The following is a 24248-nucleotide window of genomic DNA, read 5'->3' on the forward strand; positions in this document are numbered from 1 at the left end:
TGGAACACATAGAAATCAAGTTGACTACATCTGTGGAAAGAGACAATGGAAAAGCTCAATATCATCAGTCAGAACAAGGCCAGGGCCGACTGTGGAACAGACCATCTATTGCTCATATGCAAGTTCAAGCTGAAACTGAAGAAAATCAGAGCAAGTCCACGGGAGCCCAAATGTGACCTTGGGTACATCCCACCTGAATTTAGAGACCATCTGAAGAATAGACTTGACACCTTGAACACTGGTGAACGAAGACTAGACCAGTTGTGGAATGATATCAAGAACTTCATCCATGAAGAAAGCAAGAGGTCACTGAAAAGACAGGAAAGAAAGGAAAGACCAAGATGGATGTGAGAGAAGACTCTGAAACTCGCTCTTGAGCGTCGAGCAGCTAAAGGAAAAGGAAGAGTTGATGAAGTAAAAGAACTGAACAGAATATTTCAAAGGGCATCTCGAGAAGGCAAAGTAAAGTATTATAACGACATGTGCAAAGAGCTGGAGATGGAAAACCAAAAGGGAAGAACACACTCGGCGTTTCTCAAGCTGAAAGAACTGAAGAAAAAATTCAAGCCTCGAGTTGCAATAGTGAAGGATTCTATGGGGAAAATACTAAATGATGCAGGAAGCATCAAAAGAAGATGGAAGGAATACACAGAGTCATTATACCAAAAAGAATTAGTCGATGTTCAACCATTTCAAGAGGTGGCATATGATCAGGACCCGATGGTACTGAAGGAAGAAGTCCAAGCTGCTCTGAAGGCATTGGTGAAAAACAAGGCTCCAGGAATTGATGGAATATCATTTGAGATGTTTCAACAAACAAATGCAGTGCTGGAGGTGCTCACTCGTCTATGCCAAGAAATATGGAAGACAGCTTCCTGGCCAGCTGACTGGAAGAGATCCATATTTATGCCTATTCCCAAGAAAGGTGATCCAACCAAATGCAGAAATCATCGAACAATATCATTAATATCACACGCAAGCAAAATTTTCCTGAAGATCATTCAAAAACGGCTGCAGCAGTATATCGACAGGGAACTGCTAGAAATTCAGGCTGGTTTCAGAAGAGGACGTGGAACCAGGGATATCATTGCTGATGTCAGATGGATCCTGGCTGAAAGCAGAGAATACCAGAAGGGTGTTTACCTGTGTTTTATTGGCTATGCAAAGACATTTGACTGTGTGGATCATAACAAATTATGGATAACATTGCAAAGAATGGGAATTCCAGAACACTTAATTGTCCTCATGATAGATCAAGAGGCAGTTGTTTGGACAGAACAAGGGGATACTGATTGGTTTAGAGTCAGGAAAGTTGTGCATCAGGGTTGTATTCTTTCACCATACCTATTCAATCTGTATGCTGAGCAAATAATCCAAGAAACTGGACTATGTGAAGAAAAACGGGGCATCAGGATAGGAGGAAGACTCATTAACAACCTGCGTTATGCAGATGACACAACCTTGCTTGCTGAAAGTGAAGAGGACTTGAAGTGCGTACTAATGAAGATCAAAGACCACAGCCTTTGGTATGGGTTGCACCTCAACATAAAGAAGACAAAAATCCTCGCAACTGGACCAATGAGCAACATCATGATAAACGGAGAAAAGATTGAAGTTGTCAAGGATTTCATTTTACATGGATCCACAATCAACAGCCATGGCAGCAGCAGTCGAGAAATCAAAAGACACATTGCATTGGGTAAATCTGCTGCAAAGGACCTCTTTAAAGTGTTGAAGAGCAAAGATGTCACCTTGAAGACTAAGGTGCGCCTGACCCAAGCCATGGTATTTTCAGTCACATCATATGTATGTGAAAGCTGGACAATGAATAAGGAAGACCGAAGAAGAATTGACACCTGTGAATTGTGGTGTTGGCGAGGAATATTGAATATACTATGGACTGACAGAAGAACAAACAAATGTCTTGGGAGAAGTACAACCAGAATGCTCCTTAGAAGCAAGGATGGCGAGACTGCGTCTTACATACTTGGGACATGTTGTCAGGAGGGATCAGTCCCTGGAGAAGGACATCATGCTTGGCAGAGCACAAGGTCAGTGGAAAAGATGAAGGCCCTCAAGGAGATGGTTTGACACAGTGGCTCCAACAAAGAGCTCAAGCATAGCAATGATTGTAAGGATGGCTCAGGACCGGGCAGTGTTTCGTTCTGTTGTGCATAGGGTCACTATGAATCAGAGCTGACTCAACGGCACCTAACAACAACAACAACAAATGTTTTGCAAAGGAATCAGGAGGCAAAAAAAAACATAATAATAAAAATAAAAAAGCCTTTTGTATTTTTTCAGATATTTCCCATTTCGAATACTGCCTTCATGTGCTTTTGAGGAGCCAGTATCTCCATCTGCTTTCATTTCCCTTTAAGCAGAAAAACTTCCTTTATCATTTATTGAGGTATAGGGCTGCTGAGGAAACCCTGGTGGTGTAGTGGTTAAGTGCTACAGCTGCTAACCAAAAGGTTGGCAGTTCGAATCCACCAGGATCTCCTTGCAAACTCTATGGGGTAGCTCTACTCTGTCCTATAGGGCTGCTATTAGTTGGAATCGACTCAATGACAACGGGTTTTTGGGTTTCGTAGGGCTGCTAATGATGGATTTTGTTATTATTATTATTTTTAATGTATACGTATCTTTATTTTTGAAGGATAATTTTCTTAGATACAAAATTCTGGGCTTTTTTTTTTTTTCTTCTAGCACTTCATGATGTTCCGCTTGTTTTGGATTCCACAATTTGGATGAAAAGTCAGATACTAATCAAATTCTTGTCCCCTCATATATAATGAGTTGTTTTTCTCTTGATGCATTCAAGTTTACCCTTTGACTTCAGATATTGTAATTATGATGTGCCTTGGAATGGCCGTTTTTGTGTGTATCCTTCTTTGTGTTTGTTGAGCTGCTCAAATCTGTAAATGTATGCCTTCCATCAAGTTTGGAAAAATTTTGGCTGTTATTTCGTCAGTATTTTTTTCTAGCCCATTATTTCACTCCTCTCCACCTGGAACTCAAATTGCATGTATGCTAGACCATTTGACATTATATAACATGTCCTTGAGGTTCTATTTATTTTATAAATATATTTTCTTTATGTTCTTCACTTTAAGTAATTTCTGTTGGTCTGTATTCAAGTTCATTTACACTTTCCTCTTTTTCTCCATTCTTATGTTAAGTTCATCAGTGAAATTTTTATTTCAGATATTGTATTTTTTTGATTCTAGAATTTCCATTTAGTTCTCTTTTTATTGTTTTCATTTCTCTGCTTTCTACTGACATTTCCTATTCTTTTATTCCTTTTGAGTATATTTTCATTCATTTCATTGAGAATAGTTATAATCATTGCTTTTAAAATCTTTGTTAATTTGACAGTGATGATTGGGTCATCTTGGAGTTCATCGCAGTTGGTTTTCTTTTTACTGTGTTCCGTGTTCCTGTTTTTTCATATGTACCATAATTTTGAATTGTATCCTAGACATTTTGAATGTTAAATTGGGGAGACTCTGGATTCTGTAATTTTTTTCCCCAATGGCAATTGTTTCTTTTGTTTTAGTAGGCAGTTACTTTGGTTGGACAAAAAGTGCATACTCTGCTTTTTGGGTGGCTGCTCTAATCTTAGTTCAGATCTTCTGTGTTTACCTAAGCTGTTTGGAGTCTGTTCCGAGCTTTCATGATTCAGAAGTTCGTCAGAAATGTGATTAGATAGAATTTTGGGATTCTGTATGATTCTTCTAGATTTTCCTCCTTTCCCCTTACTGGCCATGATTTACCTGGTTTTGGCCTTCCAGTTCGGCAGGTCATAAAGGCTACAATTTTGTTTTGTTTTGTTTTTTCCTGGCACTGTCATGATACAGTGACTGTGCTCAGCCCAGCCTGGAAAAATGGGAACTCATTCCCCACAACTCCCTTCCTCCAAGTGTGGATTCCCCACTAGACTTGGTGTTCATTCTTTAGTGTTTGCAGGTAGCTGCTTTTGGTATTATGCCCCGAATAATAGTGATTAGCTGTAGGAGGGTCGATCTAGTAGGATCTTAGTCATTACTGGAAGTGGAAGCTAAGTTTTAGTATTTTTCATATTAATTTGTATAAACACCTTATATTTTAATAATATTAAGAATATATTATGCACATTTATGATAGATAACTTTGTAAGCTTGTTTTTTGGCTTTAAAGTTTTTTTTTTTAGTATTTCTAATATACAGAAATTATATATTGTAAATATAATTAAATAGATAAGCTTGAGATTTCTTTCTTAGTTTTTGCTTTCTTATCCAAATATTAGATGAGTATGTACTTAGATTTTCTCCTTGGCTTTACTAGTGGTCCTACTTCTTACATTAACTTTTTAATCCATTTTGGATTTATTTTAGTATATGATAGGGTGTGAGGGTCTAATCTGATGTCTTCCCTGAAGAGCAGGGTAATTTCTTAAACATGGTATATTGAAGCTGATTCTATTTTATAGGCGTCACAATGTTTCCATTATAGAAAATTAATGTCCAACTTGCTGAAATTTAAGGTGAGAATATGTAGTACTGACAACGAATGTCAGTGCCGTAAGCAAAGTCTGAGGAGGAAAGGCTGAACACGAGTGATGGGATTTTGTTTTTCCTGAGGAGAGTAGTACACCAAACCACTGTCCCCACAGTCTACCTTTTTAGATTTTGTCATGCGTACCTAAAAAAAAAAAAAAAATCAATAAATCGATCTCTCTTTCTGATGACCATGCACATAGTGCTAATTGCAGAAGTGGAAGTAATGACCATTTATTGAGCGTCGGTCGCTATAATAGTAATAATAGTCGGAGTAAAAGTGTTATAGAAGTGTTGACTGCTGTATCAACAACAATAATAATAGTATTTAAATAGTGATGAGTGATACAAAGAAAGAAGACATAGTGCTGTGACAGAGGGTGATAGGGGTCAAGGAAATCAGGAAAGGCGTCCTTGGTGATGTGATGATTGACTTGAGACTTGAAAGAGGAATAGAATTAACTGTATTAACTATGGAGCCCTGGTGGCGAAGTGGTTCAGTTACTGACTGCTAACCGAAAGGTTGGCAGTTTGAATCCACCAGCCGCTCCTTGGGAACCCTACGGGCAGTTCTCCTGTATCCTGTTGGGTCGCTTTGAGTCAGAATTGATGCAACAGGTTTTTATGTTAATTATAGGAGGTAGGTAATGATGAGCGTAGACGGAATTGGTCGAGGAAGCAACAAGTCTAAGGGACCTATGACAGGCTGTCTTGAAGAACTGAAAGGCTGGTATGGCTAGAGTTAAGAGAAGGGAGAGGATGGCATAGGATGAGGCTAGAAATGTCAGCAGAGGCAAACTATGTGGGCTTGTAGACCACAGAAGGATTTTAGTTTTTATCCTAAGAGCAATGGGAGTCATGGAAAGATTTTAAGCAACAGAGTAATATGATCAGGTCTTCATTTCAAAAAGATTAAGGTGGCTACAGTGTGGAAATATATTGGAGGCGGGCAACAGTAGGTGCAAGGAGACCAATCTGATTATCCCAATAATTAATCCAAGTGAAAGAAGATGGTAGCTTGGTCCTATTTGTGGATGTGTGAATGGATGGATAGCTGGATGAGTAGCTGGGTATGTAACCAAAGCTGAACTAGCAAGATCATGGACTTAAAGCCACTTAATTTTGTTTCCTGCTGTTAATTTAAATGTGCTAAGTTGGATTGTTCTTTTCCCCTGAATGAAAACCTGAGCAGACTTGGTTTTTCTGCTTTGTCCTGGGTAATACAAAGAGCCTCAGTTTAGCAATTTCAGTAGCCAGTATCATGCAGTAGTCAAAGCTGTAGACTTGATTTGAAGGTGAATTGTGTTTCCTCACCCAGTTAGGGTCTGTTGGAGGCAAGAATAAAGGGGACAGGAGTGATTTCTTCTCATTTTCCCCACTTGAACTTCCCTCCCTTCCTCGTTTTGCAAACTCAGTTTCTGACATCTCCAAGGATTAGAGTGAACAGAAGGAGAGAGAGAGTGGAGCATGAGAGTTCTTACGCGGCTGGCGCTGCTGTGAGCTTGCAGCGGCATCCTCTGTGCCCCAAAGTGTTTAAAGCTGCTTTCTTCCGGGGTGACTTTGTTGGTTCTTTGGATCCCCCGTCTTAGTTGCGTGGTGCTGCTGGAACGGAAGTGCCACAAGTGGACGACCTTAACAAAGAGAAATTTATTCTCTCACAGTCTAGAAGGCTAGAAATCCAAATTCAGGGTGCCAACTCCAGGGGAAGGCTTTCTCCGTCTGTCGGCTCTTGGGTCGGGTTCTTTTCATCAATTTTCCCCTGGTCGAGATGCTTCTCAGCACAGGGACTCCATGTCCTAAGGATGTGCTGTTTTCCTGGCTCTTGTTTCTTGGTGGTATGAGGTCCCCATGTCTCTCTGCTTGCTTCTCTCTTTTATATCTTAACGGAGATTGGTTTAAGACACACCCTACTCTTGTAGATTGAGTTCTGTCTCGTTAACATAACTGCTTTTAATCCTGCCTCATTAACATCTCAGAAGCAGGATTTACAACACATAGAAAAATCACATCAGATGACAAAATGGTGGACAATCACACAATACTGGGAATCATGGCCTAGCCAAGTTGAAGACATTTTTGCGGGACACAGTTCGGTCTATAACACCCCCATTACAAAGGATCCCATAGCCATAGTGCCTTTTGTAATGACAACTGCATCTCCATTCCAACTGGTTGCTTATTCCCTCCTCAGCCCCTGGAAATCGGGAATAACTATACCTTTTCTTTTTAAGGTCTGTTTGCTCCTCCAGGTGGCTGTCTTGGGCAGGAGCAGAGATGACCCCGTGTGTGCTTGTCTGTTCACATCCTGTCTTTTTCATGTAGCCCACATCCTATCCACATGAATCTCTCGTGCATTATTGCCCTGGTCACTCTGGTAGAGCAAGCCAACCAGCAGCCCCACAACTCTTTTTTTTTTTTTTTGTCAACCATTGGCTTCTCCTCTCTCCTGGAAGATTTTTCCATGGGAGTCAAGCACTGATCCATCGCACTCCCGATTGCTCCGGACACGTGTCAACTTGTCTGAGGGGAACCAGATCTCATGAGGCTTGAGGAGAGGGGTAGGCAACCTCCACCACCCACTTTGTTCGGGATCGTGACTCACAGCATACCAAAAGCTTTTCTCCCCAAAATCCTCTCTCTTATCTACTGTTTTCTGGACTTTGTAATACCCTTGATGTAGGTAAAGAGTTTAAATTTGTCTAGCCAGTTCTTTCTCATGTTGAGCAATCAAAGAGGGTAGTCAGTCTCATGCTCACTGTGGTGTCTCATATCCCTTGTATAAGGACCTCAGCCAAAACTACCTTTTGCCACCCTGCTATGGAAAGATGGAAGATGCTTAGTGAAAAAGGAATGCACTACATAGTAGATTAGAGTATGTTGTCAAACACTTGCTGGTTATCCAGCAATGAGATAGGGGTTTTTTGCTGTATCAGCTCTAATCCTTACAGCAACCCTCCCAGTGTTGTTGTTGTTGTTGTCAGGTGCCATCGAGTCAGTCCCGACTCATAACAACCCTGTGTACAACAGAATAAAACACTGCCTGGTCCTGCACCATCCTCACAATTGTTGTTATGCTTGAGCTCATTGTTGCAGCCACTGTGCCAATTCACCTCGTTGAGGGTCTTCCTCACTTTCACTGACCCTCTACTTTCCCAAGCATGATGTCCTGCTGCAGGGACTGGTCCCTCCTGATAACATCAAAAAACAAAGTGAGACCAAGTCTCGCCATCCTTACTTCTAAGGAGCATTCTGGCTGTACTTTTTCCGAGACAGATTTGTTTGTACTTCTGGCGGTCCATGGTGTATTCAGTATTCTTTGACAACACCATAATTCACAGGCATCAATACTTTGGTTCCTTATTCACTGTCCAGCTTTCACATGCATTTGAGGCGATTGAAAACACTGTGGCTTGGATCAGGTGCACCTTAGTCCTCAAAGTGCTATCTTTCCTTTTTAACACTTTAAATAATATCTGGCCTCCCAGCAGATATTATTATTCTCACTTTACAGACGGGAAAAAGAGAGAATGAGAATAGTAAGCAACTCGCCTGTGGTCACATTGATAGGCAGTGAAGGAGCAAGGATTTGGCCTCTGGTTGTTCAGAATCCTAAACCTGAGTTCCCATGGGGCCACTCCTGCTGGCATCTCCTGAAACTGGAATTATTGGGCCCTGAGTCATCAGACCATAATCAACTAAGGAAGTTTGTTTTTGAATAATTTATTTTCCAATTTTGAAATTCTTGCTAAGACTTTAAGTCTAGATTCATTTTCTTTTGCTGCCATAAACCTTTTTAAGCCACAAACCTAGTGGCTTAAAACAACACGAATTTATTATCTTTAAGTTCTATAGGTTAAAGCCCAACATGAGTCTTACCACGGGGCTAAAACCAAGGTGTCAGCAGGGCTGCGTTCTTCTCTGGAGGCTCCAGGGGCAAATCTGTGTTCTTGCCTTTTCTAGCTTCTAGAGACCACCCACATTCCTTGGCTCCTGATCCGCGTCCTCCATCTTAATGCCAGGAGTGCCGTCTCTCTCTGGCCTTTCTTCTGTAGTCACATCTCTTTCTCTGACTGCAGCGGAGAAAGGGTCTACCGTTTTAAGAATTCACGTGATCACACTGGGCCCACCTGGCTAGCCCAGGATACTCTCACTGTCTCCAAGTCCGTACCCTTTATCACATCTGCAAAGCCCCTCTTGCCAGGAAGTAGGACGTGGACGTCTTTGGGTGGCCATTCTTCCTGCTACAGTAATTGAGCAAAATGATGAATTTGAAAGAATTGTTTCACGGATGTTTAGAATTTTAATCAGCCCCCTTTGTTCCTTCCTCCAGTGTCTGCCATCACTAATAGAATATAGAGACATGGAGACGTATAATCTGTTTGTTTTTTCTTGCTCGTAAAGAAATCTATTTGTGGCACTATTTTACTAGACTCTTTTGTTTACCTTGGATTTGAAGCTTCGTATAAATTCATCGCTGCCGTTTTCAATTCAGTATTAAGCACCTAATCCAGGCAGTGTTATAGAAAAAAAAATGTTTAATATTTCTGTTTTTTAAATCCAGATTTGGACTTAAAACCACTGCTAAAATCAATTGGAAGCAATTTCTAACATCATTTTACCATCCTCCGTGGTTGTCATTTAGTGGCTCAGTTCCAATGGCAAGAAGAAATAGGTAGGTAAAACACAAAAAGCCTAAAATCCAGATACTTCCTACTTCCACGTAAGGACTAAATTTTAGTTACACATCGTAGTGTGGAGACCCTGGTGGTGTAGTTGTTAAGTGCTGCAGCTGCTAACCAAAGGGTCGGCAGTTCAAATCCACCAGGCGCTCCTTGGAAACTCTATGGCGCAGTTCTACTCTGTCCTGTAGGGTCCCTATGAGTTGGAATCGACTCAACGGTAATAGGTTTCTATATGAAAAGGAACAATATATGTTAACTTGTTTCCCCTGTGGGTCTTGGGATTGCTGTTTTCATTCTGGTGTCTATTACAAGTTCAGGTTTACAATGCCACATACATTGTGGGGGGACCCCCAAATATTAACAAATAATAGTAGGACACTTTAGAACATAGACATCTGCTTTGTGATGTATTTTGTTTATGTTGGTGGGCATCACGTATTGATTGTCCTACATGAGTCAGAATCAGCTCGACAGCATGTAACAACTACCACCTATAAATCTTAGAGGAAAAACAGGCTTTATAACCTTGGCACGTCCATTGAACGCACTGCGCTGTATTGCAAAGTAAAACATACCAGAGTTAGCTCCCACTTCACTGGGTCCTATCCCTGTCTCAGAGATTTATGAATATTTAATGGACTGTCCTGGCTCCCGGCCCTCCGGTGTTCAAAGCCCTCCCTCCCTGTTCCCGGGGTGAGTTCAGTTCTTAAGTGAAACTTTCTTTCTCTATGTAATTTTCTTGTCTGATAGTGCCTCGTCCAGGGCTGTAAGAATTAAAAATTTAACTTTATTTACTTTAAAACAGTAGTTTTCAACTGGGTAGGGGACAATAGTGTTCTTTCCCCTCCTACCCCCCCACCGCCCGGGGACATTTGACAATGTCAGGAGACATTTTTGTTTATCACAGCAGGGTGACAGGTGCTCCTTACAGCTAATGTGTAAAAAAAAAAAATGTGTAGAGGCCGGAAATAAAAACAAAACAAACCTGTTGCCATTGAGTCGATTCCAGCTCATAGCAACCCCATAGGACAGAGCAGAACTACCCCACAGGGCTTCTTCCTGGGCTTTAAATCTTTACGGAAGCAGATTGCGAGGCCTTTTCGCCCAGGGAGTTGCTGCGTGGGTTCAAACTGCCGACCTTCCAGTTTGCAGCAGGATGCTTAGCCTCTGCACAGCCCGTGGAGGCCAGGGATGCCGCTAGGTACCCTACACGCACGATACAATTACCGAGCTCCAAACGTCAATGGTGCCGCTGTGGAGAAATCCCAGTGAAACGTTTCCATGCGAGAGTTAGTGTTTTTTAGAAAAACTCGGTACCAGGGAGCCACATGGGGAACTCAGAGTTGGGACCAGTTTGTATGTTGCTCAGAAGGAGTGGTAGGTGTGTGTGTGTTTACATTTTACACAGTCGAAAAAGCTAACGTGGCTATATGGACACAGCAATAAAAGCTCAAGACAAATGTGAGAATTGCTCAGTAGGTAAGCTGATTCACTGTCATCCTTCATTTAACAGAAAATGAGAACTGTCTAATTGAACATTGCAAAAGGGGAGGCCAGCATATTTTGTTATGAGATATGGAAGCCCACCGTTCTGATCCGTGTTCGTATGGAGTTGGTTTTGATCTCCAGAGTGGGTGATCATAGGCCTTCAAGGGCACACATGTGAACTGATGGACCCCTGAGCTCAGGAGGTGAAAGCGAGGGCTGGTAAAGGGGAAGAGTCCAATCGTGTAGGTGGCTATGGCCCTTGTCAGTTGAAAGGAGACGTTCTGAAGGTTGTAAGCCTCACAGTTTTAGAACTGGAAATTTGTGTGCTCCGTTATCGTGTGGAAGTGTCTGCGCGATATGCCGCCTGCACAGGGAGATGATGGTTCTGATCTTGCTGCCGTAACTGAGGCCTTAGCAGTGATCAGTGCTCCTTTTCCTGGTCTATTTTGAGATCAAAAGCACAGATTTGCAAAGTGTCTACCCAACGTTAGTCAGCATGGGTGGGGGTAACTGTAAAGCAAAGCTAATAACTCCGATGGGAACTACACCCATGCCATCTCCATTATTAGGCATCACATGGACCAAGTGGCAGATCAACACACACAAGTGCCTTACACTTTTAGGAAGAAGAGCCATCCACAAATAAAGCATTAATATGGCTATTGGGAAGGTGCTTTTGTGCATTACGGAAGAGGGAAGTTCAAGAGCATAATCTTATTCCTGTTTTTCCTTTGATCCTCTTACAGCATCAACTCTAGCAACATCAACTCTAGAAACCAGCCTAACAAGGAAAATACTATCACAAAGTTATCAAGACATGCTGAAGATCGTTTTACGTCTTTGAAGAAGGCCTTACTGCTGTTCAACAACGTGAGATTTTGAACCCTTCCCTGATGAAAAATTCATTGTCTCTAAGAATGCTAACACTCACAACGAAACTGATAAAAACTGCACATCGACTCATTTATCCAACAAACATTTTTTTGAGCTCCTATTATATGCTAAGAATTGTTGTGAGTGCTTGGGGTTACAAATCCCATCCTCAAGAATTGAGTCTAGTTAGGAAGACAGGTGATATACAAATAATTGCAGTACAGTAAGATAAATGCCGATAGCTTGAGAACAGTGTGTTCTCCTTGTTAAGAATGGAGTGACTAGTCATCCTTAATTGCTCATTTAACAAATTACCCACACTGGTTGACCCTCCCTCACCTGGCCTTAGACTTTATCATCTTGTAACCAACTTGTCGCCTGTAACAGGAACATTTTCTTCATTCCAAAATAACCTGTTTCAATTGTACAACAGATGGCAAGCTAATTCATGAATTTGCAACTTGCTTTCTCTTGCTTTAGACATCAGCTCCTCTTCCACTTTAATGTTTGTTTTAGAAAGTAGCACTTGGAGACTTTTGATATAGAGGGGCATTTCCCAAGTATGATATTTATTGAGCACGATTCCATAACTGCATCTCTAGTAAATAATGAGGAGGACAGTGACTTACTTTTCCCCGGGCTCAAATATGACTGTGTACAAAAAATTTCAAACGCCAGGGGAGTTAGTTGGCTTCAGCGCCATCCTTCCAAAGGCTGCTGACAAAGGGGAAGTCTGTAAGTTAACAGGATGTGGCCTGGGGAGAAGCCCCCATTGGCTAGAGGTGGATGTCAAGGTTTGGCCATTAGCTGTCTGTGTTGGACACCATAGTTCTATTCCTCTGCTTCCGAACATAGAGTGGACTCAGAGATAGGAGGTTATGTTTTCCTGTGGAGACATTTTAGCTAGTATACCTAGTATAATTAACTACCGGGAGCACTACATGACTTGCTCTTTCTGAATGAACAATAATATTGAGTGTTCAAGGGATATGGCTGCTAACCAAAGGGTCAGCAGTTTGAATCCACGAGGTGCTCCTTGGAAACCGTATGGGGCAGTTCTACTCTGTCCTACAGGGTCTCTATGAGTCGAAATTGACTTGACGGCAGTGGGTTTGGTTTGGGCTTTTGGCTTTTACTATGTGCCAGACACTGTTTTAAGCAATTTGCTTGTGTTATTTCATAGCCGCCTCTTCACGCTTCTGTGAGGAAAGGGTTATTTGTATTTGACAGATAAGAAAGTGAGCATAGGGGTTAAAGTAGCCAGCCCGAGGCTACCCAGCCGGTAAGTAGGAGCCTCCTGGCTCCAAACATACACGTAAGCACTGGATGGAGCTGCCTGGTCATACAGTAGCTAAACTTCCTCCAAAATGAAGGCTCTGTGTATTCACCCACCTCAGGTTGTATTTAGCATAATGCAGAAGCAATTTAATTAAGAATGGTGAAATCTTCATCCCCATTAATGGAGGCCTGTAATAATGCTAACGACTTCAAATGTCAGACTGTTTAAAAGTCGTCGATGAATGGTTGAGCTACAGAGCAACAGACACATAATATCGGTTAAGAAATGAGTAGCCGCCCTGTGTTGGGCTGTGTTGGCACTTAGGCTAAACACACAGATGAAGAATATAAAGCCCCTGGCAATGATGACTTTGTATTCTGGAGTATCACCAAAAAACAAACCCGTTGCCACTGAGTCAATTCCAACTCTAGCGACCCTATAGAACAGAGTAGAGTGTCCCCACAGAGCTCCCTAGGAAACCTGGTGGCGAAATGGTTAAGAGCTCGTCTGCTAACCAAAAGGTCAGCAGTCCCAATCCACTAGACGCTCCTTAAAAACCCTAGGGGCAGTTCTACGCTGTCCTATAGGGTCGTTAGGAGTCGGAATTGACTTGATGACAATGGATTTGGTCTTTTTTTTTTTTTTTTGGTTTTGGTAGTCTTTATGGGAGCAGATTCACCACATCTTTCTCCCATGGAGTGACTGTTGTGTTTGAACCACTGACCTTTCAGTCAACAGCCACGTGGTTAACCACTGCACCATCACAGAAGAGTAATAATGGTAAAATGCCTTCCAGTTGAAAGGTAAATGGTTTCAGAGTGGGACTCCCCCTACTACCACACACACACTTGCCTTGGCCTTGGCCATATTTTGGGATATGGAAGAAATTAAACAAGAATGAGAACAGACAGTGAGAGCCAGGAATAGGCAGGGCTGGATGTTTCACAGGTCCCTCTCCCGCTATAGAGAGGGATGCAGAATTAATAGAAGAAAGATTGCTTTGAATCTGCTCCTAGAGTCAAACATCTCAAGTAGCTATATGTGCTGCCTCCAAACACTGCCACCATTTCTTCAGGTGGACCCCAATCATCCCAGTCTCTTACATTTAAATCAGGTGTGGCTCCCTTTCTATCACCCATGAACTGTTTGTATCCTGCCTGTTTGCTTCTCTTATTCTCAATGTTATTATTCACAGATGACTTGATTTTGTAAAAAGGACATCGAAACGCATGTACAAGGATGTATTAGAATTAGTAATAGAATTTAGAAGGTCATTGGATGCAAGGTCAATATGCAAAAATCAATACTATTCCTAAAAACACCAATAAAAATAAAAAAATAGAAATTTTTAAAATAGCATTTATAATAATATTTAAATAATCAAATACCTAGAAATATGTCTATCAAAAAATATGCAAATTCTCTACACTGAAAACTGCAAAGACTGCTTGGAGAAGGAATACCAATCCTTCACAAACTCCTTCAGAAAATAGAGGAGGAACACTTCCGAGTTCATTCAATGAGACCAATACTACCCTGATACCAAAGACAGACAAAGACATCACAAAAAAGCTGCAGACCAATATCCTTAATGAATATAGTTGCAAAAATTCTCAACAAAATGTTAGTATACTGATATAAAAATATTAACTGTTATGACAACATGGGATTTATCCCAGGAATAGAAGGTCAGTTTAACTTCAAAAAAATCAAGTAATGTAATATACCATATTAGAATAAAGGGCAAAATCATATGATCATCTCAATAGATGCAGCAAAAGCATTTGAAAAATCTAACTTGCCTTTATGATACATGGTAAAACTCTCAACAAACTAGGAATAAAAGAACTTCCTCAACTTGTTAAAAGGCATCTGTGAAGAACCTACGGCAAACATCATATTTAATGGTGAAAGACTGAACATTCTTCCTAAGATTGGGAACAAGGCAAAGATGTTTGCCCCTACCACTTCTACTCAACATGGTATTAGAGGGTCTAAACAGTGCAGCCAGGCAGATAAAAGAAATAAAATGCATTCAGATTGGAAAGGAAGAAGTAAAGCTGTCTTTATCCACAGGAAATATGATCTTGTATGTATAAATTTCTAAGGAATACACACACAGACACACACAACTACTAAAATTAATAAATGAGTTCATCGAAGTTGCAGGATACAAGACTGATACACAAAAATAAGTTATATTTCTGTGAACTAGCAGTGAACAGTCCAGAATGAACTAAAGAAAATACTTCCATTGACAATAGCATAAAAGAGGAGAATAAATTACACCCACTTCTCACTCATGACACGGTTAGGTTCCAAAGACCAGGTTGTTAAGTGAAAGTCCACGTTATGCAAAAGTGGAGGCTGACCACATCAGATCACAAAATGGAGGATGACTACATCATTACATAACTGCCAAATGATATAGTTACATAACTGACAAAATACATCATCACATAACTGCCAAACCACCGAGAATCATGGCCCAGCCAAGTTGACACATAACCATCACAGCTGGCATTACTCTCGCTTTGCACCTTGGCATTCGTTATTGCCAGACGTACTTTGTTAATTCACAAAATAGTTGGATAGTACATTTTTTACTGCCCCACATGTCTATCAGTTTGTCGTACTGTAGGGGCTTGGGTGTTGCTGTGATGCTGGAAGCTATGCCATCAGTGTTCAGATACCAGCAGGGTCACCTATGGTGGACAGGTTTCAGCTGAGCTTCCAGACTAAGACAGACCAAGAAGAAGGACCCAGCAGTGTACTTCTGAAAAGATTTAGCCAATGACAATCTTATGTATAGCAGCAGAACATTATTTGATGTAGTGCCAGAAGCTGAGCCCCTCAGGTTGGAAGACACTCAAAAGACGACTGGGGAAGAGCTGCCTCCTAAAAGTAGAATTGATCTTAATGATGTGGATGGAGTCAAGCTTTTGGGACTTTCGTTTGCTCATGTGGCACAACTCAAAATGAGAAGAAACAACTGCAAACATCCATTAATAATCGGAACCTGGAATGTACAAAGTATGAATCTAAGAAAATTGGAAGTAATCAATGAGATGAGATGCATAAAATTGATATCCTAGGCATCAGTGAGCTGAAATGGACTGGTATTGGCCATTTTGAATTGGACAATTATATGGTCTACTGTGCCGGGAACAACAACTTTAAGAGGAATGGCATGGCATTCATCATCAAAAAAAAACATTTCAAGATCTATCCTGAAATACAACTCTGTCAGTGATAGGATAATATGCATACACCTACAAGGAAGACCAGTTAATATGACTACTGTTCAAATTCACGCACCAACCACTGAGGCCAAAGATGAAGAAATTGAAGATTTTTACCCACTTCTGCAGTCTAAAATTGATCGAACATGCAATCAGGATGCATTGATAATTACTGGAGATTAGAATACGAAAGTTGGAAACAAAGAAGAGGGATCAGTAGTTGGAAAATATGGCATTGGTGACAGAAATGAAGCCGGTGATCACATGATAGAATTTTGCAAGACCAACGACCTCTTCATTGCAAATACCTTTTTTCACCAACATAAACAGCGACTATACACGTGGACCTCACCAGATGGAATACACAGGAATCAAATCAATTACATCTGTGGGCAGAGATGATGGAAAAGCTCAATATCATCAGTCAGAACAAGGCCAGGGGCCGCCTGTGGAACAGACCATCAATTGCTCATAAGCAAGTTCAAGTTGAAACTGAAGTAAATTAGAACAAGTCCACGAGACCATAAGTACAACCTTGAGTATATTCCACCTGAATTTAGAGACCATCTCAAGAATAGATTTGACGTGTTGAACAACACTAATGACCATAGACCAGATGAGTTGTGGAATGACATCAAGAACATCATACATGAAGAAAGCAAGAGGTCATTAAAAGGACAGGAAAGAAAGAAAAGACCAAAATGGACGTCAGAAGAGACTCTGAAAGTTGCTGTTGAAAGTGGAGCAGCTAAAGTGAAAGGAAGAAATGAAGTAAAAGAGTTGAACAGAAGATTTCAAAAGGCAGCTTGAGAAAAGAAAGTATGATGACATGTCCAAAGACCTGGAGATGGAAAAAGAAAAGGGAAGAACATGCCCTGCATTTCTCAAGCTGAAAGAACTGAAGGAAAAATTCAAGCCTTGAGTAGCAATACCGAAGGATTCTACGGGGAAAATGGAAACCGTGGTGGCGTAGTGGTTAAGTGCTACAGCTGCTAACCAAAGGGACGGCAGTTCGAATCCACCAGGTGCTTCTTAGAAACTCCACGGGGCAGTTCTACTCTGTACTATAGGGTCGCTATGAGTCGGAATCGACTCGACGGCACTGGGTTTGGTTTGGTTTGGTATGGGGAAGATATTAAATAACTCAGGAAGCATCAAAAGAAGATGGAAGGAATACACAGTCACCATACCAAAAAGAATTGGTCAACGTTCAACCATTTCAGGAGGTAGCATATGGTCAGGAACCTATGGTACTGAAGGAAGATGTCCAAGCTGCATTGAAGGCATTGACAAAAAACAAGGCTTCAGAAATTGATGGAATATCAATTGAGATGTTTCAACAAATGGATGCAGTGCTGGAAGTGCTCTCTCGTCTATGCCAAGAAATTTGGAAGATGCTACCAGGCCAACTGACTGGAAGAGATCCATATTTATGCCTATTCCCAAGAAAGGTGATCTCATCGAATGCGGAAATTATCAAACAATATCATTAACATCACACACTTGTAAAATTTTGCTGAAGATCATTCAAAAGCTGCTGCAGCAGTATATCAACAGGGAACTGCCAGAAGTTCAAGCCAGATTCAGAAGAGGATGCAGAATGAGGGATATCATTACTAATGTCAGATAGATCCTGGCTGAAAGCAGAGGATACCAGAAGGATGTTTTCCTGTGTTTTATTGACTGTGCAAAGACATTCAGCTCTGTGGATCATAACAAATTATGGATAACATTGCAAAGAATGGGAGCTCCAGAACGGTTAATTGTTCTCATGAGGAACCTGTACATAGATTGAGAGGCAGTCATTTGAACAGAACAAGGGGATACTGCATGCTTTAAGTCAGGAAAGGTGTGTTTCAGGGTTGTATCCTTTCACTATACCTATTCAATCCGCATGCTGAGCAAATCATCCAAGAAGGTGGACTTTATTAAGAAGAATGGGGTATCAGGATTGGAGGAAGAGTCATTAAGAACCTGCATTATGCAGATGACACAATCTTGCCTGTTGAAAGTGAAGAGGACTTAAAGCACTTACCTGATGAAGATCAAAAATCACAGCCTTCAGTATGAATTACCCCTCAACATATACCAAAAAAACCCAGTGCCGTCGAGTCGATTCCGACTCATAGTGACCCTACAGAACAGTGTAGAACTGCCCCATAGAGTTTCCAAGGAGCGCCTGGTGGATTCAAACTGCCGACCCTTTGGTTAGCAGACGTAGCACTTAACCACTGCACCACCAGGGTTTCCCCTCAACATATAGGAAACAAAAATTCTCACAATTGGACCAATAAGCAACATCATGATAAAGAGAGAAAAGGTTGAAGTTTTCTAAGATTTCGTTTTACTTGGATCCACAGTCAACACCCATGGAAGCAGCAGTCAAGAAATCAAAAGAAGCATTGCATTGGGGAAATCTGCTGCAAAGGACCTCTTTAAAGTGTTGAAAAGCAAAGATGTCACTTTGAAGACTAAGGTGCGCCTGACCCAAGCCGTGGTGTTTTCAGTCACCTCCTATGCATGTGAAAGCTGGAAGGTGAATAAGGAAGACAGAAGAAGAATTGACACCTTTGAATTGTGGCGTTGGAGAAGAATATTGAATATACCATGGACTGCAAAAAGAATGAACAAATCTGTGTTGGAAGAAGTGCAACCAGAATGCTCCTTAGAAGCAAAGATGGCGAGATTATGTCTCACATACTTTGGATATGTCAGGAGGGATCAGTCCTGGAGAAGGAGTAGAGGTTCAGGGAAGAAGAGAAAGACCCTCAATGTAAGGGATTGACACAGTGGCTGCAATAACAGGCTTAAGCATAACAACAATTGTGAGGATGGTGCAGGACCGGGCAGGATTTCATTCTCTTGTACATAGGGTCGTTATGAGTTGGAACCAACTCAACAGCACCTAACAACAGATTTTTTACTATTGTCATAAATGCAAACGTCAGATAATGGGATAGTTGATAAGTGAGGAGTAGATGTACTTAGTAAGAAATTTAACAAAAGAAGTAACTGACCTGTATTCTGAAAGCTACAAAACATTGCTAAACGAAATTAAAGAAGATGTAAATAAATGGAGAGACAGACCATGTTCATGGAGTAGAACACTCAATTTTAGTAAGGTTTAGCAAAATCAAAAACCAAATCCGTTGCCATTGAGTCAACTCCCACTCATAGTCAATTCTCAAATTGATCTATAGATTCAATAGAAATAGTTTTGAAATTCCAGCTTACCTTTTTCAGAAGTTAATGAGGTTATCCTAAAATTCACATGGAAATGTACAGATTGCCAAATAGCCTAAACAACCTTGGGCAAGAAGAATAAAGTTAGAGAGGACTTAAACTTCTAGATTTTGAGTAAAGTAATAAAGACTTTGTGGTCCTGGCATAAAGATAGACATATAGATCAATGGAACAGAATTTAAAGTCTATAAATAAACCCTTACATTTATGGTTAATACATTTTTGACAAAATCAATGGGGAAAGGAGAATCTTTTCAACAAATAATTTTGGGACACACAGATTAACTCAAAATAGAATATAGACTTAAATGAAAGAGCTAAAACGATAAAATTCTTAGAAGAAACCATAGACATAAATCTTTGTGACCTTGGGTTAGGCGAAGATTTCTTAGATATGACACCAAAAGAAAGACCTATAAAAGAAAAAAAATTGATAAATTTGACTTTATAATAATTAAAAACTATTGTGCTATAAAAGAGATCATTAAGAAAGTGAACTGACAAGGGACACATTACCCGTTGCCATTGAGTAGATTCCAACTTAGAGAGATCCTATACCAACAGGTTCAGAGAAGATATTTGGAAATCGTGTATCTAGTAAAGGACTTGTCTTTAGAATAAGTAAAGACCTCTTACAGTCCAATGAGAAGGCAACCTAATTTTTAAAATGAGCAAAATATTTGAATAGTTTACCAAAGAAGGTATATGAGTGGCCAGTAAGCACAAGGAGCCCTGGTTGTGTAGTGGTTAAGCATTTATCTGCTAACTAGAAAATTGGCAGTTCGAATTCACCAGCCGCTCTTTGAAAATCCTATGCAGCAGTTCTACTCTGTCCTAAAAGGTCACTATGGTCAGAAATGACTCAACAGCAATGGGTTTGCGTTTTTTGTTTGTTTGTGTGTTTAATAAGCACATGAAAAAATGCTTAACGTCATTAGTCATTAGAGCAATGGAAATTAAAACCATGAAGAGATATCATACTCATAAAAATGGCTATAATTGAAAATAAACAGACAATAACAAGTGTTGGTGAGGATGTGGATAAATTGGAACCCTCATACATTGCTAGTGGGAATGGAAAATGGCAGCCACTTTGGAAAATAGCTTCTTAAAAATTAAACATAAATTTACCAGATGATGCAGCAATGCCACTCCTCAGTATCTGAAATGAAAACATGTGTTCACATAAAGACTTATACACAAATGTTCATAGCAATGCTATTTGTCATTTCCAAAGTAGAAATAATCCAAACATCAATTAACTTGTGGTTAGATAAACAAAATGTATTCTATACATGGAATACTCACCAGAATGAAAAAGGAACAAAGTACTGATCCATGCTACAACATGGATGAACCTGAAAAACATTATGCTAAGTGAAAGAAGCCAGACACAAGACACCACATATTGTATGATTCTATTCACGTGAAACACTTAATATTCATGTAAATAGGTGCACTTGATCTGAGCCATGGAGTTTTCAGTCGCCTCATATGCATGTGAAAGCTGGACAATGAATAAAGAAGACCAAAGAATTGATGTCTTTGAATTATGGTGTTGGCGAAGAATGTTGAATATACCATAGACTGCCAGAAGGACAACCAAGTCTGTCTTGGAAGCACAGCCAGAATGCCTCTTAGAAGCAAGGATGGCAAGAAGGACTTTATGCTTGTTAGAGGGTCATCGTAAAAGAGGGTGACCCACAACAGTGGCTGCAACAATGGGCTCAAGCATAACGATTGTGAGCATGGCGAAGGACCAGGCAGTGTTTCCTTCTGTTGTATATAGGGTCACAGACTCAATGAAACCTAACGACAACAACAATTTACGTGAAATACTCAATAAATGGTAAATAAAACCCACTGCCATCGAGTCGGTTCCGACTCATAGTGACCCTATAGGACAGAATAGAGCTGCCCCGTAGAGTTTCCAAGGAGTGGCTGGTGGGTTTGAACTGCCGACCTTTTGGTTAGCAGCTGTAGCACTTAACCACTACGCCAGCAGGGTTTCTGAAAGGTAAGTAGAGACAGAAAATAGATTAGTTGCCTCAGACTGGGCATGGGAATGGGGAGTGACTGTAATGGGTATAAGGTTACTTTTTTGGGGTGATGAAATATTCTAAGATTAGATTGTGGGGATGATTGTACAAAGCTGTAAATTTATTTAAAATAATTAAAAAGTTAGTGTCAGTGATTTCTATTTGGACGTTAAAAAACAGGTCATTACTCCCAAACCGAAAAAGGAAGCATGCATGGGTTCCCTAAAGTACTTAATTTAATCCAGGAGAACCTTATATTCTTTTTAGATCTTGAACCCCAAGATAACGGCTGGCACTGTACCGTGCTTTATCAGTTATGCATGGAACCCTGGTGGCAAAGTGGTTAACCGCTCTCCTGCTAATAAAAAGGTCGGCATTTTGAACCCACCAGCAGCTCCGCAGGAGAAGGATGTTGACAGTCTGCTTCTGTAAAGATTACAGCCTTAGAAGCCTTACTGTGTCCTGTAGGGTTGCAATGAGTTGGAATCGATGGCAACAAGTTTGGGGTTTGGTTTTATCATTTATGTAGTCCGTTTGTCTTATTTAAGCTTCACATTATCTCTGTATGTGGTTGTTGTTGTTTTTAGGTGCCATCAAGTCAGTTCCAACTCATAGCGACCCCATGTGCAACACAACGAAACACTCCCCAGTTCACCACCCTCACAATTGTTGTTATGTTTGAGCCCATCATTGCAGCCACTGTGTCAATCAATCTCGTTGAGGGTCTTCTTCTTTTTCACTGACCTTCTACCGTACCAATCATGATGTCCTTGTCCATAGACTGGTTCCTCTTGATAACATGTCCAAAGTACCTGCGATGAAATCTCGCCATCCTCACTTCTAGGGAGCATTCTGGTTGTACTTCTGCCAAGACAGATTTGTTTGTTCTTCTGGCAGTCCATGGGGTATTCAATATTCCTCACCAACACCATAATTCAAAGGCGTCAGTTCTTCTTAGGTCTTCCTTATTCACTGTCGAGCTTTCACATGCATATGAGGCGATTGAAAATACCGTGCTTGGGTCAGGTGCACCTTAGCCCTCAAAGTGACATCTTTGCTTTTTAACACTTTAAAGAGACCTTTTACAAACAGTTGCCCAGTGCAATACGTTGTTTGATTTCTTGACTGCTGCTTCTGTGGGTGTTGATTGTGGATCCAAGTAAAATGAAATCCTTGGACAACGTCGATCTTTTCTCTGTTTATCATGATATTGCTTATTGGTCCAGTTGTGAGGATTTTTGTTTTCTTTATGTTGAGGTGTAATCCGTATTATACTGAAGGCTGTGGTCTTTGATCTTCATCAGTAAGTATTTCAAGTCAATTTTTTTTTTTTTCACTTTCAGCAAGCAAGCTTATGTCATCTGCATAATGCAGGTTGTCAATGAGTCTTGGTCCAATCCTGTATGAGGTAGCAGTTCTTTATCCCCCCCATTTTCTCATTAAACACCATCTCTCAATTTCAATATTTAATCTCCTTATTGATGATTTCTTATTCTGGGGGAAGGAATTTGCTACCAAGTATTTTGCTTATAATATTTTTTTTTTTTATGTAGCATGGCTGAAATTTTTCTTGCTAAGTAATTGTCCATTAATGTAATTGATGAGATTGGTGGCTGTGAAAACAAACAGTATGAATATTTTTAGTAAATTGGCAAATTATAACTGAACTGCCGGGAAGGTTTGTGCTTCATGTGGCTGAGCCACCCAGTCCTCAGAGGAAGCTAGGGAAGGAGGAACTGTTAAAGCCCGTCTGGACAGCCAGCTCTCCCACCAGAGCACTTAGCCGAGGCCTGTCACCAGAAAGGGAGCAGCCCATGCCCAGGAAAAGGGCCTCATTCTTCACTCTGGGCCATCTCTTGCCCGGGTCCTGATGGAGAGCATTGTTGGGGTTCCACTTGGAAAGCTGACATTCCCACCCTCCACTGCTCTTGGCACATGTGTTAAATAGCAGTAACAGTTGCCGTCAAGTCGATTCCAACTCATGATGGCCCCATGTGTGTCAGAGTAGAACTGTGCTGTATAGGGTTTTCAGTGGCTGGTTTTTGGAAGTAGATGACCAGGCCTTTTTTCCAAGGCACCTCTCGGTGGACTCAAACCACCGGTCTTTAGGTTAGCAGCTGAGTGTGTTAGTTGCTTGCACCACGCAGAAACTCCGTGTGTCATATAAAAACCCTTTGCTGTCAAGTCGATTCCGACTCGTAGTGACCCTGCAGGACAGAGTAGAACCGCCCATATGGTTTCCAAGGAGCAGCTGGTGGATTCGAACTGCCGACCTTATGGTTGGCAGCTGTAGCTCTTAACCACTGTGCCGGTGATCATTAATTTAGGTATTCTATTTGCAAATCATAATTCTATTTGGCTAAACTTGCTCAGTGTCAAATGATGCTAAATGTATATGATGCTTTTCCTTCCTTTTTTCTCTTTTTACGTCCTTTTTATGTCTTATCTCAGAAAAGTGATGGAAATGTAACAGGGAAAGAGCTGCAGAACACTCTAAAGAACAACGGCGTAAAAATAAGTGATTCAGAATTCAAAGAACTCATGCAAGCGCTTGACCCGGGGGGCACTGGACTGGTCAATGTCCCCACGTTCCTTGACCTGCTTGAAGAAGAGAACCTGAAGGTCAGTTTTATAAGAACTTCATATTTTGTTTTCTATTTTTGGCGCAAAACTTAGGTATTCTTAGTAAAATAAGAGCTGCAAGTGAGATATGTTTTAAATAATGACTGTTCAAGTTTTTCCACTGAGTTAATTTTCATTTTAAGTAAGAGTGAAGAGTTGTTTCATTTTAACCTTCAGTTTCTAAGTCTTACTGGAGGGTGACGTGACATTTCTGAAGGCCCTTCCTGGAGCAATGGCACCTT

General features: G+C 40.7%; 1 protein-coding gene across 1 annotated transcript in view; it reads left to right on the forward strand.

Annotated features, from left to right (window-relative positions):
• Positions 1 to 24248, forward strand: part of EFCAB6 (EF-hand calcium binding domain 6) — a 338133-nt gene that overhangs the window by 107302 nt on the left and 206583 nt on the right. The window contains exons 9-11 of the mRNA XM_003419798.3: positions 9100 to 9210; positions 11467 to 11578; positions 23836 to 24006. Of these exons, the coding sequence (XP_003419846.2) occupies positions 9100 to 9210; positions 11467 to 11578; positions 23836 to 24006 (394 nt within the window). The remainder of the gene's footprint in view (positions 1 to 9099; positions 9211 to 11466; positions 11579 to 23835; positions 24007 to 24248) is intronic.

This window comes from Loxodonta africana, chromosome 4, assembly GCF_030014295.1.
Source record: "Loxodonta africana isolate mLoxAfr1 chromosome 4, mLoxAfr1.hap2, whole genome shotgun sequence".
Lineage (NCBI taxonomy): Eukaryota > Metazoa > Chordata > Mammalia > Proboscidea > Elephantidae > Loxodonta > Loxodonta africana.